We start from the raw sequence: 14154 nt of genomic DNA, 5'->3' as shown, positions 1-14154 counted from the left end.
ACCACAACGCCTGGCTATTTTTTTTGGTTGCAGCCATCACTGTTGTTTGGCGGGCCCGAGCTGTATTCGAACCCGCCACCTTAGGTGTATGTGGCTGGCGCCTTAGCCACAGGTGCCGAGCCCAGGCTCTAGTACTTACTGGCTGTGTGACTGTATCAAGTTGTTTAACCTGTTTGAACTTTAGCTTGTTATCTATAACAAGCAATAATGATCTCCACCTCATCCACCCAGTGAGATAATTAACAGAAATCTAACATGGGAAAGCAGTTAGCAACCTGAAAAATGTAGGTTCATTCCTTAAGGAAAAAAAATTATTCACTTCTTCCAGCCTGAGTTTTGTCCCTGGACCTCACTCTAGGTGACTAACAAGGATGAAGAACAGAGACCTATGTAACTGTCCTTCTCCGAGCACTTGCAATGTGTCAGAAACTGTGTTAGAAGTTTTAAATCCTAAGATAACGTATCCTCCCACAAACTCCTGAGGTAGTATTTGGTCCCTCAGGCACGGACAAGTGTAATGCAAGTAAACGGCAACAGTAGTACACAAGCTTCAAGCTCTGGTCTGTCTGTCCTCAAACTCTGAAAATATACCCTTGCCTTTTCTCAAGTCCTTTTAAATTTACAGCCTCACTTCATACTCACAACAACCCTATGAGCTGGACAAGACAGATACCAACACCATTGTTCAGAAGAACAGATACAGAGAAGTTAAGTGACTTGCCCAAGGTTATATAACCAGGCAGTGGCAGAACCAGAATCAGAGTCCAGGTGTCTCGACTCCCACAGTCCAGTGCTTTCTATTACACCCACAGCGACAACTGGAGTAAAGTTATTTTGGGCCTAAAGGGGTAAAAGTACAAACTAGTACATAATGTGGAAACACATGCAAACAATAATGCAAATGAAATGAACAACAGGAAGGAAAGCACACCTGGAGGTTGTAGACTCACAGAGCTAGAGGGGAATGCTAAGTCTCCTCCAAAAGACAAGGAAACAGCTGAGACACCAGTGATGTGCAGGAAGTTAGCAGCAGGATTGGGGCTAGATACTACTTCTCTTCCCTCAACATAATCACTGCACCTACTGTTAACAGCAGGAATTCCCAAAGTAGAGCGAGGAGGAGGAGCCCTGGGATGAGAACAGTTGGAAAACCCAGGTTGGCTTGTGGAGGTAAGATCTAAAGACACAGTGCTCAGCAAGGTGCAGTGGCTCCCGCCTGTAATTCTTGCACTCTGGGAGGCAGAGGCGGGAGGATCATTTGAGTCCAGGAGTTTAAGACCAGCCTGGCCACCACAGCTACAAAGTTTAAAAAGTTAAGCATAATAGCACACATCTGTACTTCCAGCTATTCTAGGAGGCTGTAACAGGGTATCGCTTGAGCCCTTGAGTTTTTTTTTTTTTTTGAGACGGAGCCTCAAGCTATCCCCCTGGGTAGAGTGCCATGGCATCACACTCACAGCAACCTCCAACTCCTGGGCTCAAGCGAGTCTCCTGCCTCAGCCTCCCAAGTAGCTGGGACCACAGGCGCCCGCCACAACGCCTGGCCATTTTTTGGTTGCAGCCATCATTGTTGTTTGGCGGGCCCGGGCTGGGGATTCGAACCCGCCACCTTAGGTGTATGTGGCTGGCGCCGAGCCAGAGCCCTTGAGTTTTACGCTACAGTGAGCTATGATTGCACCACTACACGCTAGCCTGGGTGCAAGACCCTGTCTCTAAAAAAAAAGAAAAACAGGAAAATGATACAGCTGAAGTTCAAGAGTTACCAACTCTGGTACTGCCCTAATTAGAAGATGCCTAAGCTGTGGTGCTGCATAAAGGAGTGAGTAATGGATGGCTCTTCTCCTCACCTCCTGGGTAAATACTGGGAGGCTGTGTAAATAAGAACTTTGGTCCCTGGGCCAGGCTACTTAACCATTGGCAACTGATTACCCCTCTGGTGCTTCCTTTTGCAATGGGTTTGGCCTGCTTGGGTTTCCAAAGCTTTGTTTATACGGCTTTGGGATATGGAGCCCCGTGGGAGGGAATGGGTTTTAGATATGAGAAAAAAATATTTTCCTTCAGGCCGCAAACCAACAAGTGGCTAAAATGGCCAACCCATTTATTCTCAGCTCAATGAGCTATGTGATTAGAGATGGAAAGGTGGGGAAAGGGAGAGGAGACACTTGGGCTAATCTGTGAGGCTAGTGAAGAAAACCCCCTTTTCTGGGGGTTTTCCCCTCTTCCCATTATAAATACTTTTCTCATTCTTAGGCTGCCTTTAGACTAAAGGAGAGCAGTATTAGGTGACAAGTGGTAGAACAGATAGGCAGAAAAGGCAGTAAAATGCCTATTAAAGAATGAGATAAAAAAAAAAAAAAGAATGAGATGCATGGGATTATATATAGCGATTTTAGGATAGTGCTCATACTTTAGTGGGGGTTGGGCAACAGAGGGTGAAAAGGGTATGTGATCAAGGAGAGGTGCCCAAGGGAACTTCAACCGTAGTGATAATATTTTCTTTTTTAGGCTGGTAGTGGGCACATGAATGTTCATTATATTATTTTAAAATATATTTTGTAATATTTTATATGTACCTTACTTTTAAAACTCCAGAATCAGAGGACCAGAGTTCCATTCTCCATTCTTTTTTTTTTTTGAGACAGAGCCTCAAGCTGTAGCCTTGGGTAGAGAACCGTGGCATCACAGCTCACAGCAACCTCAAACTCCTGGGCTCAAGCGATTCTCCTGCCTCCACCTCCCAAGTAGCTGGGACTACAGGTGCCCGCTACAACACCTGGCTGTTTTTTGGTTGCAGCCGTCATTGTTGTTTGGCGGGTCTGGGCTGGATTCGAACCCGCCAGCTTAGGTGTATGTGGCTGGAGCCTTAGCCGATTAAGCCATAGGCGCCGAGCCCTATTCTCCATTCTACCACCACTTTGCTGCATGACTCTGGGAAAGTCATTTCACTTGCCTCGGTCTCAATTAATATGTCCATAAAATGGATGAGGATGTCTCTCAATAATTTTATTTTCCTTTCTTTTTTGTTTTGTTTTGTTTTAGAGTCTCACTATGTTGCACAGGCTGGCACTGAACTGAACTCCTGGATTCAAGTAATACTCCTGCTTCCCAAGAGCTGGGACTACAGATACCCAGACCTAATAGACCTAATATTTTACCATATAACTTTTTTTTGCAGTTTTTGACTGGGGCTGGGTTTGAACCCACCACCTCTGGCATGTGAGGCCAGCACCCTACTCCTTTGAGCCACAGGCGCTGCCCACAACTTTATTTATTATTTATTTAAGAGACAGAGTCTTACTTTATCGCCCTCGCCACAGTAGAGTGTCGTGATGCCATAGCTCACAGCAACCTCCAACTCCTGGGCTTAGGTGATTCTCCTGCCTCAGCCTCCCGAGTAGCTGGGACTATACGCGCCCACCACAACGCCCAGCTTTAGCATACAACTTTAGAATGCTGGATTCAGAAAAACTGCAGTGCCAAAGCAGAACCTACATGCTCCTGAGGGCCTGATATTTCATCTGCTTAGACAGATTTATAAATTAAGTAATAAATCATAATAGTCAAAGCTACTAATCATTGAGAGTAGGTACTCTGAATATATTATCTCTCTTATCCCCCATCTCAGACTATGTATTAACACTATTGTCTTCCTCCTAAAGAGGGCACATAACACTCAGAGAGCTTGGAGACTTGCTCAAGAACACATAGCTAAGTGGCAGAGCTAAGACATAAAAGCTCATTTTCTTTTTTTTTAATTTTTAATTTTTTTTTATTAAATCATAGCTGTGTACATTAATGCAATCATGGGGTACAGTGTGGTGTTTTCATATACAATTTGAAATACTCTCATCAAACTGGTTAATGTAGCCTTCGTGTCATCTTCTTAGTTATTAAAAGCTCATTTTTCTGCTTTAATTCCAACCTGCTTCTTTAGTGAGAGCAGAGCCTATCCTTCGCCTAAATAGGTTATGGAAATTGCTCAAGCAACAGTTATCAACCTGTGTGTCACGACCTCTTTGTAACAATGAAAATACATTGTGGAATTAGGAAGGTTGAGAACCACTGCGCTAAAGGAATCTACAGCAAAGGAATGAATTTGCCTCACCTTGGAGGGAAATAAGACCCTGCCAATTCAGAAAGCAAACAACATACTCTAACGGGGCAGCAGCTCCTGGAGTTGTAGGTAGTAAAGAAGCTTCATGCTTCTAAGAAAGTCTCCACATTTCTGTCATCATTACCATAGGTATTGGCAGTAATCTATGATTTTCTCCCTTGGGAATAAGACTGTCTTGTGGCCATTAGAAATAAACAAGTATCACAGATTGCCTGATATTTCAACACAAACTGTCATAAGCTAATAAAATCTTTTTGGGGGCTTGGCGCCCATAGCTCAGTGGTTAAGGTGTTGGCCACATACACCAGGGCTAGTGGGTTTGAACCTGGCCTGGGCCTGCTAAACAACAATCACAGCGACAACAAAAAAAGGGCCAGGTGTTATGGCGGCGCCTGTAGTCCCACCTACTTGGGAGGCTGAGGCAAAAGAATCACTTAAGCCCAGGAGTTTGAGGTGGTTGTGAGCTGTGATGCCGCACAGCACTCTACTGAGGGCAACATAGTGAGACTCTGTCTCAAAAAAACAAAAACAATTTTTTTTGGACAATACTGTTTCATTGTATGGAGTCTTAGGTGCTAAGATACTTTCTAAAATAACACAAGAAAGTAATCAGGTATGATTGTTTTGTCCTAAATTTGAACACATGTTTTCCCACAATGAAAATAATTCCCATGATTCTTTTTTCCTAGACTTTTCTTTTTTTTTTTTGTAGTTTTTGGCCGGGGCTGGGTTTGAACCTGACACTTCCAGTATATGGGGCCGGCGCCCTACTCCTTGAGCCACAGGTGCTGCCCAATTCCCGTGATTCCTATAAACTGAGTGTAGCTTCTGAGAGGGTACTTGTTCTGTAGTTGAAGTCCCAGGAGGCAGAGGCAGAACTGCCTTATCTCAAAGATTACATCATCTAGAACCTATCCTAAGTAGCTTCTAAATTCTCAATTAATACACACAAAGTAAAAACAGATATAGCTGGATGGAAATCAGAGATCACATGGCCCAGCCCACTTTACAAAAGAAAAATCTGAGAAGTGACTTGCCCAGTCAGTTAAGTGTTAGAGTTGGGCCCTGTGTCTATTGTCTTCCACCCCCCCGGTCAGTGTTTTGTCCATTATAATTATAGTACTCAGGGGACAGACAGTGTTATGAACCTAACTGGAAAAAGTCCAAGCTTTATAATTTACAGTCAGGAAAGAAGGAAAACCAGATTTGAGAAAAAAGGAGCACTATGGTACCCCTGAGAGATGGAAATCAGGGGTTGAATGGGCAGCATAAGGAAGGCAGAAGAGGCCTCTACAATGGAAAGGGAGAGAAAACTGGGGGCTTGAGAGTATGGAGGGAACAGAATAGACTTACATCTCTGCATCTGCTTGCTGTATTCAGACATGTTATCTGGACGGATGGAGCGCAAGAATTTAATGTAGTCATCACTGTGGTACTTGGTCATTTCCTCAGCATTGGCTTTATGAGGGCGCTAGGGGGCACAAGGGAGAAAGAGCAAGTTATTCTTGACTACTGCCAGTCTTTACACATTTGGGACACATTTTCTGCCTGACACTGAGCTAAGTGCTGTAAAGGCTTTAAAAAAAAACAAAACTGATTAGATTTAGGCCAAGAAACTTACAGTCTAATTAGGAAAACAAGATTATCAAAGGAGACTAGATACCAGAACACCTAGATCGAATCTCTACTGCTTAGGCAAGTTATAATCACTTGTTCCTCAATTTCCTCATTTACTAATTAGGGACATCTATCTCACACATGAGTTGTGAGAACTTGATGAGACTGTTAAACCTCTTTGTAAAACTGCAAGACACTTTACAAATTATTACTTTTTATTGTTAAATAATAACAGCATATAAATATGGACCAAATGGCTCCAAGAGATCAAGAAAAAATTAAGCTGGATGTGGAGGTGCCTGTAGTCCCAGTTACTCAGGAGGATGAAGCAAGAGGACTGCTTGAGCCCAGGAATCTGAGGTTACAGTAAGCTATGATCATGCTCCTGAACTCCAGTCTGGCTGACCAAGCTAGACTCTATTAAAAAAAAAAAAAAAAAAAAAAAAGACGCTGGGCAGCGCCTGTGGCTCAGTGGGTAGAGCACAACCCCATATACCGAGGGTGGTGGGTTCAAACTTGGCCCCAGCCAAACTGTAACAAAAAAATTGCTGGGCATCGTGGCGGGCACCTGTAGTCCCAGCTACTCGGGAGGCTGAGGCAAAAGAACCGCCTAAGCCCAGGAGCTAGAGGTTGCTGTGAGGTTTACGATGCCACAGCACTCTACCGAGGGCAATAAAATGAGACTCTGTCTCTATTAAAAAATGAAGAAGAAGAAAGAAGACACCAATGATTTTATTATAAAATGAAAAGAAACTAACTACTGACAACTGAAATAAATGGGAAATCCTTATAAAGCATCATATCAACAATTCTGATCACATTCTCTACACTGAAATTTCCTAGACATGATAATTTCTTGGTCATTCTAATATTCAGATACCTCCTTCCCTCTTTATAAAAATTCTCTTCTCTGCCTCCTAGCACTTAAATTAATTCTTCTTCAGAGATGATCCTCTTCCATCACTTGAGCCCAAGAGTTTGAGGTTACTGTGAACTATAGAGCCACAGCACTTTACCCAGGGTGACAAAGTGAGACTTTATCTCAAAAAAAAAAAAAAAATTTTTGGCCAAGTAGCTGTTGCCTATAATCCTAACACTCTGGGAGGCCAAGGCGGATGGATTGCCTAAGCTCAGGAGTTCAAGACCAGCTTGAGCAAGAGCCAGACAACATCTCTAAAAAAAAAAAGTAGCTGGAGATTGTGGTGGGCACCTGTAGTATCAGCTACACAAAGCCTGAGGCAAGAGCATTGCTTGAGCCCAAGAGTCTAAGGTTGCTGGGAGCTATGATGCCACAGTAGTCTACCAAGGGTAACAAAGTAAGACTCTGTCTCAAAAAAAACAAGACATAAACTTTGCAACTGCAAAGAGTACTTCCTACTACCACACAGTTCAAAACACAATAACATACATGGCAGACTCATTGAGCACTTTCACACATCTCTTACTGTGCATTTGTATGATTACTGTCTATGAATTTGTATTTGACAACAATTTGGATTCATTCATTTGTTTTCAAGGGTAGCCAGAGTCTGTCCAGAAATGCACCAAGCAGGAACTAACCTTAGACAGAATGTGGATCCACTGTAGGGTGCACTCACATACACAACCCATACTCGGACCGCAACAATTTAGGCATACTAGTTCACCTAACATGCACATCTTTGGGATGTAGGAGAAAACTGAAGTACCTAAAGAAAATCCATACAGATATGGAGAGAATGTGCAAAATCACACAGACAATAGCTGGCTGGGAATTGATTTTTTTTCTCATCAACCTTAAAACAAAATGGCATTGACCAACACCAAACTAAGCAATATTATTTGAAGATCTGCTGTACTTTTATAGTTTATAAAGCATTTTCAATATACACAGTTAACTTTTATTGTTTCTTCTGTGCCCATCACTGTTTCAGATACTCTAAATGCTATCTCATATAATCCTCATAACAACCTTTTAAAGAAACTACAAAGAGAGGTTAAGTAACTTGCCCAGGGTTAAACAGCTGATAACCTGGAAAAGGAACGCAGAGGTCTGGTACTATGTGACAGACTGAAAGATAATTTTCTTTTTATTTTTGAAACAGAATTTCACTCTGGCATCCTAAGTAGAGTGTTGTGGCATCATAGCTCACAGCAAACTCAAGCTCTTGGGCTCAAGTGATCATCTTGCCTGTTTTCTTTTTTTTTTTTTTTTTTTTTTTTTTTTTTTTTGAGACAGAGCCTCAAGCTGTCCCCCTGGGTAGAGTGCCGTGGCATTACAGCTCACAGCAACCTCCAACTCCTGGGCTCAAGCGAGTCTCCTGCCTCCGCCTCCCAAGTAGCTGGGACCACAGGCGCCCGCCACAACGCCCAGCTATTTTTTTTTTCCGTTGTAGCCGTCATTGTTGTTTGGCGGGTCGAGGCTGGGGATTCGAACCCGCCACCTTAGGTGTACGTGGCTGGCGCCTTAGCCGGTTGAGCTATAGGCACCAAGCCGAGACAGAGTCTTAAGCTCAGTAGAGTGCTATGGTGTCACATCTCACAGCAACCTCAAACTCTTGGGCTTAAACGATTCTCTTACCTCAGCCTCCCAAGTAGCTGGGACTACAGGCACCTGCCACAACACCCAGCTAGTTTTTTTGTTGTAGTTGTCATTGTTGTAGTTGTTTGTTGTCATTGTTTGGCAGGCCTGGGCTCAGTTCAAACCTGCCAGCTCTGGTGTATGTGGCCCTAACCGCTGAGTTACGGGTGCCGAGCCCTTCCTATTTTTTTAGTAGAGATAGGATCTCAATCTTGCTTAGGCTGGTCTTGAACCCCTAAGCTCAAACAATCTGCCCGCCTCAGTCTCTCAGAGTGCTAGAATTACAGGAGTGAGCCACTGCCCAGCCATGAAAGATGACATTTTGTCAAAAACACACACAGTGAGGCCAGGTGTGGTGGCTCATGCCTATAATCCTAGCACTCTGGGAGACCAAGGTGGGTGATCACCTGAGCTCAGGAGTTTTGAGACCACCCTGAGCAAAATGAGACCCCATCTCTACTAAAAAATAGAAAAACTAGGCAGGCATGGTGGCCGGTACCTACACTCCCAGTTACTCAGGAGGCTGAGACAAGAGGATCACTTGAGCCCCAGGAGTAGGAGGTGGCTGTGAGGTATGACACCATGGCATTCTATCAAGGGCGACAGAGTAAGACTCTATCTCAAAAAACAAACAAACAAACCCACACCATAGTGAAAGAAGCAAGGCTTGCATCCAAATACCAAGTTGTGTTTGCTATACTAAATCCTTTACCCTCTCTGTAATCTCACCAAAGCACTCTGCTTTTGCTACTCCTTCTGGACACATGACTGCCCAAACTTTATCTGTCTTTATCTTGATTCTGAGCTCTAGGATTACAATTTCATTAGCTCTCTAGCTATTTCTACCCACAGATCTATTTATTTATTTTTTATTTTTTTTGAGAGAGTCTCACTATATCGCCCTCTGGATAGAGTGCTATGGCATCACAGCTCATAGCAACCACCAACTTTTGGGTTAAGCGATTCTCTTGCCTCAGACTCCCGAGTAGCTGGGACTACAGGCGCCTGTCACAACACCCAGCTATTTTTTGTTGCAGAAGTTGTTTAGCTGGCCCAGGCTGGGTTAGAACCTACCACGCTCGGTGTACGTGCCTGGCACCATAACTGCCACCTACAAATCTAGAGGCACTTCAAATTCGACACAACAAGTTGTTGTTGAGAGCCTGGAAGTATTCAAATTCAACTTCCCTTCCAGAATTTCTCTTTTACTATTTCTGCTAATGACACCAACATCCACTCAAGCTGAAAACCTAAGTGTCTTTTTTTCCCCACATGTTCAGGGTAATAAATGCCAATTAAAACTCTCCCCTATAGACCTAGCTACTTGGGAGGCGGAGGCAGGAGAATCGCTTGAGCCCAGGAGTTGGAGGTTGCTGTGAGCTGTGGTGCCATGGTACTCTACCCAGGGCAACATCTTGGCTCTGTCTCCAAAAAAAAAAAAAAAGGCTCAGCACCCATAGCATAGTGGTTACAGTGCCAGCCACATATACAAAGGCTGGTGGGTTTGAACCCAGCCTAGGACGGCTAAACAATGACAACTGCAAACAAAAACAACTGGGCATTGTGGCAGGTGACTGTAGTCCTAGCTACTGGGAGGCTGAGGCAAGAGAATCACTTAAACCCTAGAGTTGGAGGTTGCTGTGAGCTGTGACACCACAGCACTCTACCGAGGGTGACATAATGAGACTCTGTCTCAAAAAAAAAAACAAACTATTTTTTTGCTTTCATTGCCAGTCTCTGTCATTATATCTTTATATCTCCATAATTTTGGGGGGGCTGGAGGGGGACAGAGTCTCAAGCTGTTGACCTGGGTAGAGTGCTATGACATCATAGCTCACAACAACCTCTCAAGTGATCCTCTTGCCTCAGTTTTCTTTTTCTTTTTAGTAGGAATGGGGGTCTCACTTTTGCTCAGACTGATCTCGAACTCGTAAGCTCAGGCAATCCACCCACCTCAGCCTCCCAGAGTGCTAGGATTACAAGCGTGAGCTACCATGCCCTGCCATATCTCCATAATCTTGATTGCACAGCCCTATTTCTCCCTGAAGGAGTGAAGAATATGCCATCCTAAAATACGCCTAATTGGTATATTGATTATTTAAAGTTGAAGACATTAGAGAAATTAAAAGTTTCAGACGGGGCTAGGGGAGCCCGCCACATACACGGGAGCTGGTGGGTTTGAATCCAGCCTGGCCCTGCCAAACAACGACTACACACATACACACACACACACACACACACACAAAATAGCCAGGCATTATGGCAAGTGCCTGTAGTCACCGCTACTTGGGAGGCTGAGGCAAGAGAATTGCTTAAGCCTAAGAGTTTAGGTTGCTGTGAGCTGTGAAGTCACAGCACTCTACCCAGGGTGACATAGTGAGCCTCTGTCTCAAAAAAAAAAAAAAAGTTTCAGAGATGGCAAGCTAGTTGGGCAAAGTGGGTCTCACCTGTAATCCTAGCACTTTGGGAGGCCATGGTGGGAAGACTGCTTGAAGCTGAAAGTTTAAGACCACCCGGACCAAGAGCAAGACCCCACCCCTTTCAAAAGACAGAAAAATTAGCTAGGTATGCTGGTGTGAACCTGTAGTACCAACTACTTGGGAGACTAAGACAGGAGAATCATTCAAGCCTAGAAGTTTAAGGTTAAAGTGAGCTATGGTGATGCCCCTTGACTCTAGTCCTGGAAGACAGAGCAAGACCCTGTCTCAAAAATAAAAAAAAAAGAGGGTGGCTCCTGTGGCTCAAAGGAGTAGGGTGCTGGCCCCATATGCTGGAGGTGGCAGGTTCAAGCCCAGTCCCGGCCAAAAACTACAAAAAAAAAGAAAAAGAAAGATCAAGCTGACCTGTCTCTTCCTGCTTGCAGTAAGCCACAAAGGTTCCTCTGAGAATGGTTCATTTGCCATAAAAGGGTGAGGGAACAGCCCTTACCACCAGAAATTTGGAATTGGAGGCAAGAAAGAATCTGAATAAACACACTTAACTAAGTAACTCTCACCTTCTACCCATTTCACACCCGTCCCCTATCTCCTAGTGACTCCTCTAGAAAATTTACTGTCCCAGCCAGATATTTTTTTGTCCTATCATTACAGAGCCTCAAGCTGTCCCTCTGGGTAGAGTGCCATGGCATCACAGCTCACAGCAACCTCCAACTCCTGGGCTCAAGTGAGTCTCTTGCCTCTGCCTCCCAAGTAGCTGGGACCACAGGTACCCACCACAACACCTGGCTATTTTTTGGTTGCAGCCATCATTATTGTTTTTGCAGGCCCGGGCTGGATTTGAACCCTCCACCTTAGGTGTATGTGGCTGGCGCCTTAGCCACTTGAGCCACAGGTGCCAAGCCATGTGCTGTCATTTCTTCTCAAATTTATCATTCTTGGACGGTGCCTGTGGCTCAGTGGGTAGGGCATCAGTCCCATATACTGAGGGTGGCGGGTTCAAACCCAGTCACAGCCAAACTGCAACAACAAAAAATAAATAAATAAAAAATAAAATAGGCTCAGTGCCTGTGGCTCAAGTGGCTAAGGTGCCAGCCACATACTCCCTGGGTTCAAATCCAGCCCGGGCCCACCAAACCACAATGCCGGCTGCAACCAAAAAATAGCCAGGTGTTGTAGTAGGCACCTGTAGTCCCAGCTACTTGGGAGGCTGAGGCAGGAGAATCACTTGAGTCCAGGAGTTGGAGGTTGCTGTGAGCTGTGATGCCATGGCACTCTACCCAGGGGGACAATTTGAGGCTCTGTCTCAAAAAAGTAAATAAATAAATAAATAAAATAAAAAATTATTCTTGGTCTAAAACATATGAAACCATTTTGCTTTGGCCATTTCTCCAGACTTCACTCTCTTATGAAGATGCCATGTGCATGTACAACCAACAAAATTTGTATACTTTTCTCTTGTTAATCTGCCTGGTGTCAATTTTGTTTCTAGAACCACCTGAAGAACCCACTAAGAGCTAAAAAGGGAGAGGGAGGTATCTACTTCCCTGTGTTCCTCATTCCCAGGTTTCTTGTTCTCACCACAATCCAGTTAATTGTCCTAGACAGAAGTCAGCGTTATCTTTGATTCTTCTCTCTTCATCTACTACATTCACCTTTTCTTGAAACTACCACCCAGGCATCTGTCAAATCTGTCCACTTCCATCCCTAATCCACCATCTTTTTTGGCTTGGATTGTGGCAACAGTCTCCTAACTGGTACTCTAGTTGTGAATCGATGCTCAATTCTACATGCAGAGTTATCTGTCATTCAAATGTAAATTGTATCATGTCATTCCCCTCTAAAAACACTTCTGAGTATTCTTCAGAGGATACTTCACAGTATCAAATTTAAACTGTCTAACCTGGCTTAGAAGGCCAGAATAATCTAATTCCTGCTTACCTCTCCAGCATCCCCTTAAACATTTAATGCTATAACCCAGAGAACACCAAATTCAGAGCACTTATAGGCTGGCACAGTAGCTCCCACCTGTAATCTCAGCACTCTGGGAGGCTGAGGTGAGTGGATCCCTGGAGCTCAGGAGTTTGAGACCAGGCTGAGCAAGGCAAGACTCTCATCTCTACTAAAAAAAGAAAAACTAGCCAGAGGTCATGGCAGACGCCTATAGTCCCAGCTACTTGGGAGGCTGAAGAAAGAAGACTGCTTAAGCCCAAGAGTTTGAGGTTGCTATGAGCTATGATGATGCCACAGCACTCTAGCCAGGGTGACAGAGTAAAACTCTGTCTCAAAAAACAAAACCATCTCACATCTTCTGGTTAAAAAAAAAAAAAAAAACACGCTTATAAGAGCCAGGCAGTTTAGCTAACTTGGTGCTTAAAATAAACAAATAAAATAGCAGTGCAAAGGGACAGACATTATTTACATAGCTCTAGCTCATTACTGCCATGAGGGAATTTGGGCCCAATTACCAGATCCTTGCCAGTCAAATTTCACTTTTTCAAAGGCTAGCCATTAACATAAAGTTCTTAAAATACTTCGTGGGTTAAACAAATCATGTTTGAAGGGCTGAATTTATTTCACCCACTGTACCACTCTGCCAAGCACTATTTTACTTGCAATTCCCTAAGGGCAATCTCTCTCACCTTTAGGCCTCTGCACATGCTCTGACCTAGAATACTATTCTCTTCAAACCCTCTGCTCAACCTTTAGGTTGCAACTGAAAAGTCAAGACGGGGGCCAGGTGCGGTGGCTCACTCCTGTAATCCTAGCACTCTGGAAGGCTGAGGCGGGAGTATTGGGAGGGGGTGGATTGCCTGAGCTCAGGAGTTCGAGACCAGCCTGAGCCAGACAGAGACCCCATCTCTAAAAATAGGCAGGCGTTGTGGAGGGCGCCTGAGCAGTCCCAGCTACTCAGGAAGCTGAGGAAATAGAATCACTTGAGCCCAAGAGTTTGAGGTGCTGTGAGCTATGACCCCATTGCACTCTACCTAAAGAGCCACCAAGTGAGACTCTATCTCCAAAAACAGAAAACAGGATACGCCTGTGGCACCTGTGGCTCAAGGAGTAGGGTGCCGGCCCCATTACTGGGAGTGGTGGGTTCAAACCCAGTCTCGGCCAAAAACTGCAAAAAAATAATAAATAAATAAAATCTGTAAAAAAATTAAAAAACAGGATACAGTAGTCCTCCCTCTGTGCAGTTTCCATTTCCACAATTGCAGTTACCCAAAATTAACCATAGTCTAAAAATATTAAATGGAAAATTCTAGAAATAAACAATTTATAAGTTTTTATTTATTTTTTTTCTGAGACAAAGCCTCACGCTATCGCCCTCAGTAGAGTACCATGGCATCACAGCTCACAGCAACCTCAAACTCTTGAGCTTAAGTGATTCTCTTGCCTCAGCCTCTTGAATAGCTGAGACTACAGGT

The 14154-nt window shown here is 44.1% G+C and overlaps 1 protein-coding gene across 2 annotated transcripts in view; it reads right to left on the bottom strand.

Annotated features, from left to right (window-relative positions):
• HDAC1 (histone deacetylase 1) overlaps nt 1–14154 on the bottom strand; it is a 44383-nt gene that overhangs the window by 9984 nt on the left and 20245 nt on the right. For both annotated transcript variants that reach the window (XM_012812383.2, XM_003801249.3), the window contains exon 3: nt 5468–5585. In XM_012812383.2, the coding sequence (XP_012667837.1) occupies nt 5468–5585 (118 nt within the window). The remainder of the gene's footprint in view (nt 1–5467; nt 5586–14154) is intronic.

Source organism: Otolemur garnettii, unplaced genomic scaffold (genome assembly GCF_000181295.1).
Source record: "Otolemur garnettii isolate 467f Iridium unplaced genomic scaffold, OtoGar3 scaffold00204, whole genome shotgun sequence".
In the NCBI taxonomy this organism is placed as follows: Eukaryota; Metazoa; Chordata; class Mammalia; order Primates; family Galagidae; genus Otolemur; species Otolemur garnettii.
This window is presented reverse-complemented; position numbering and strand designations above follow the sequence as displayed.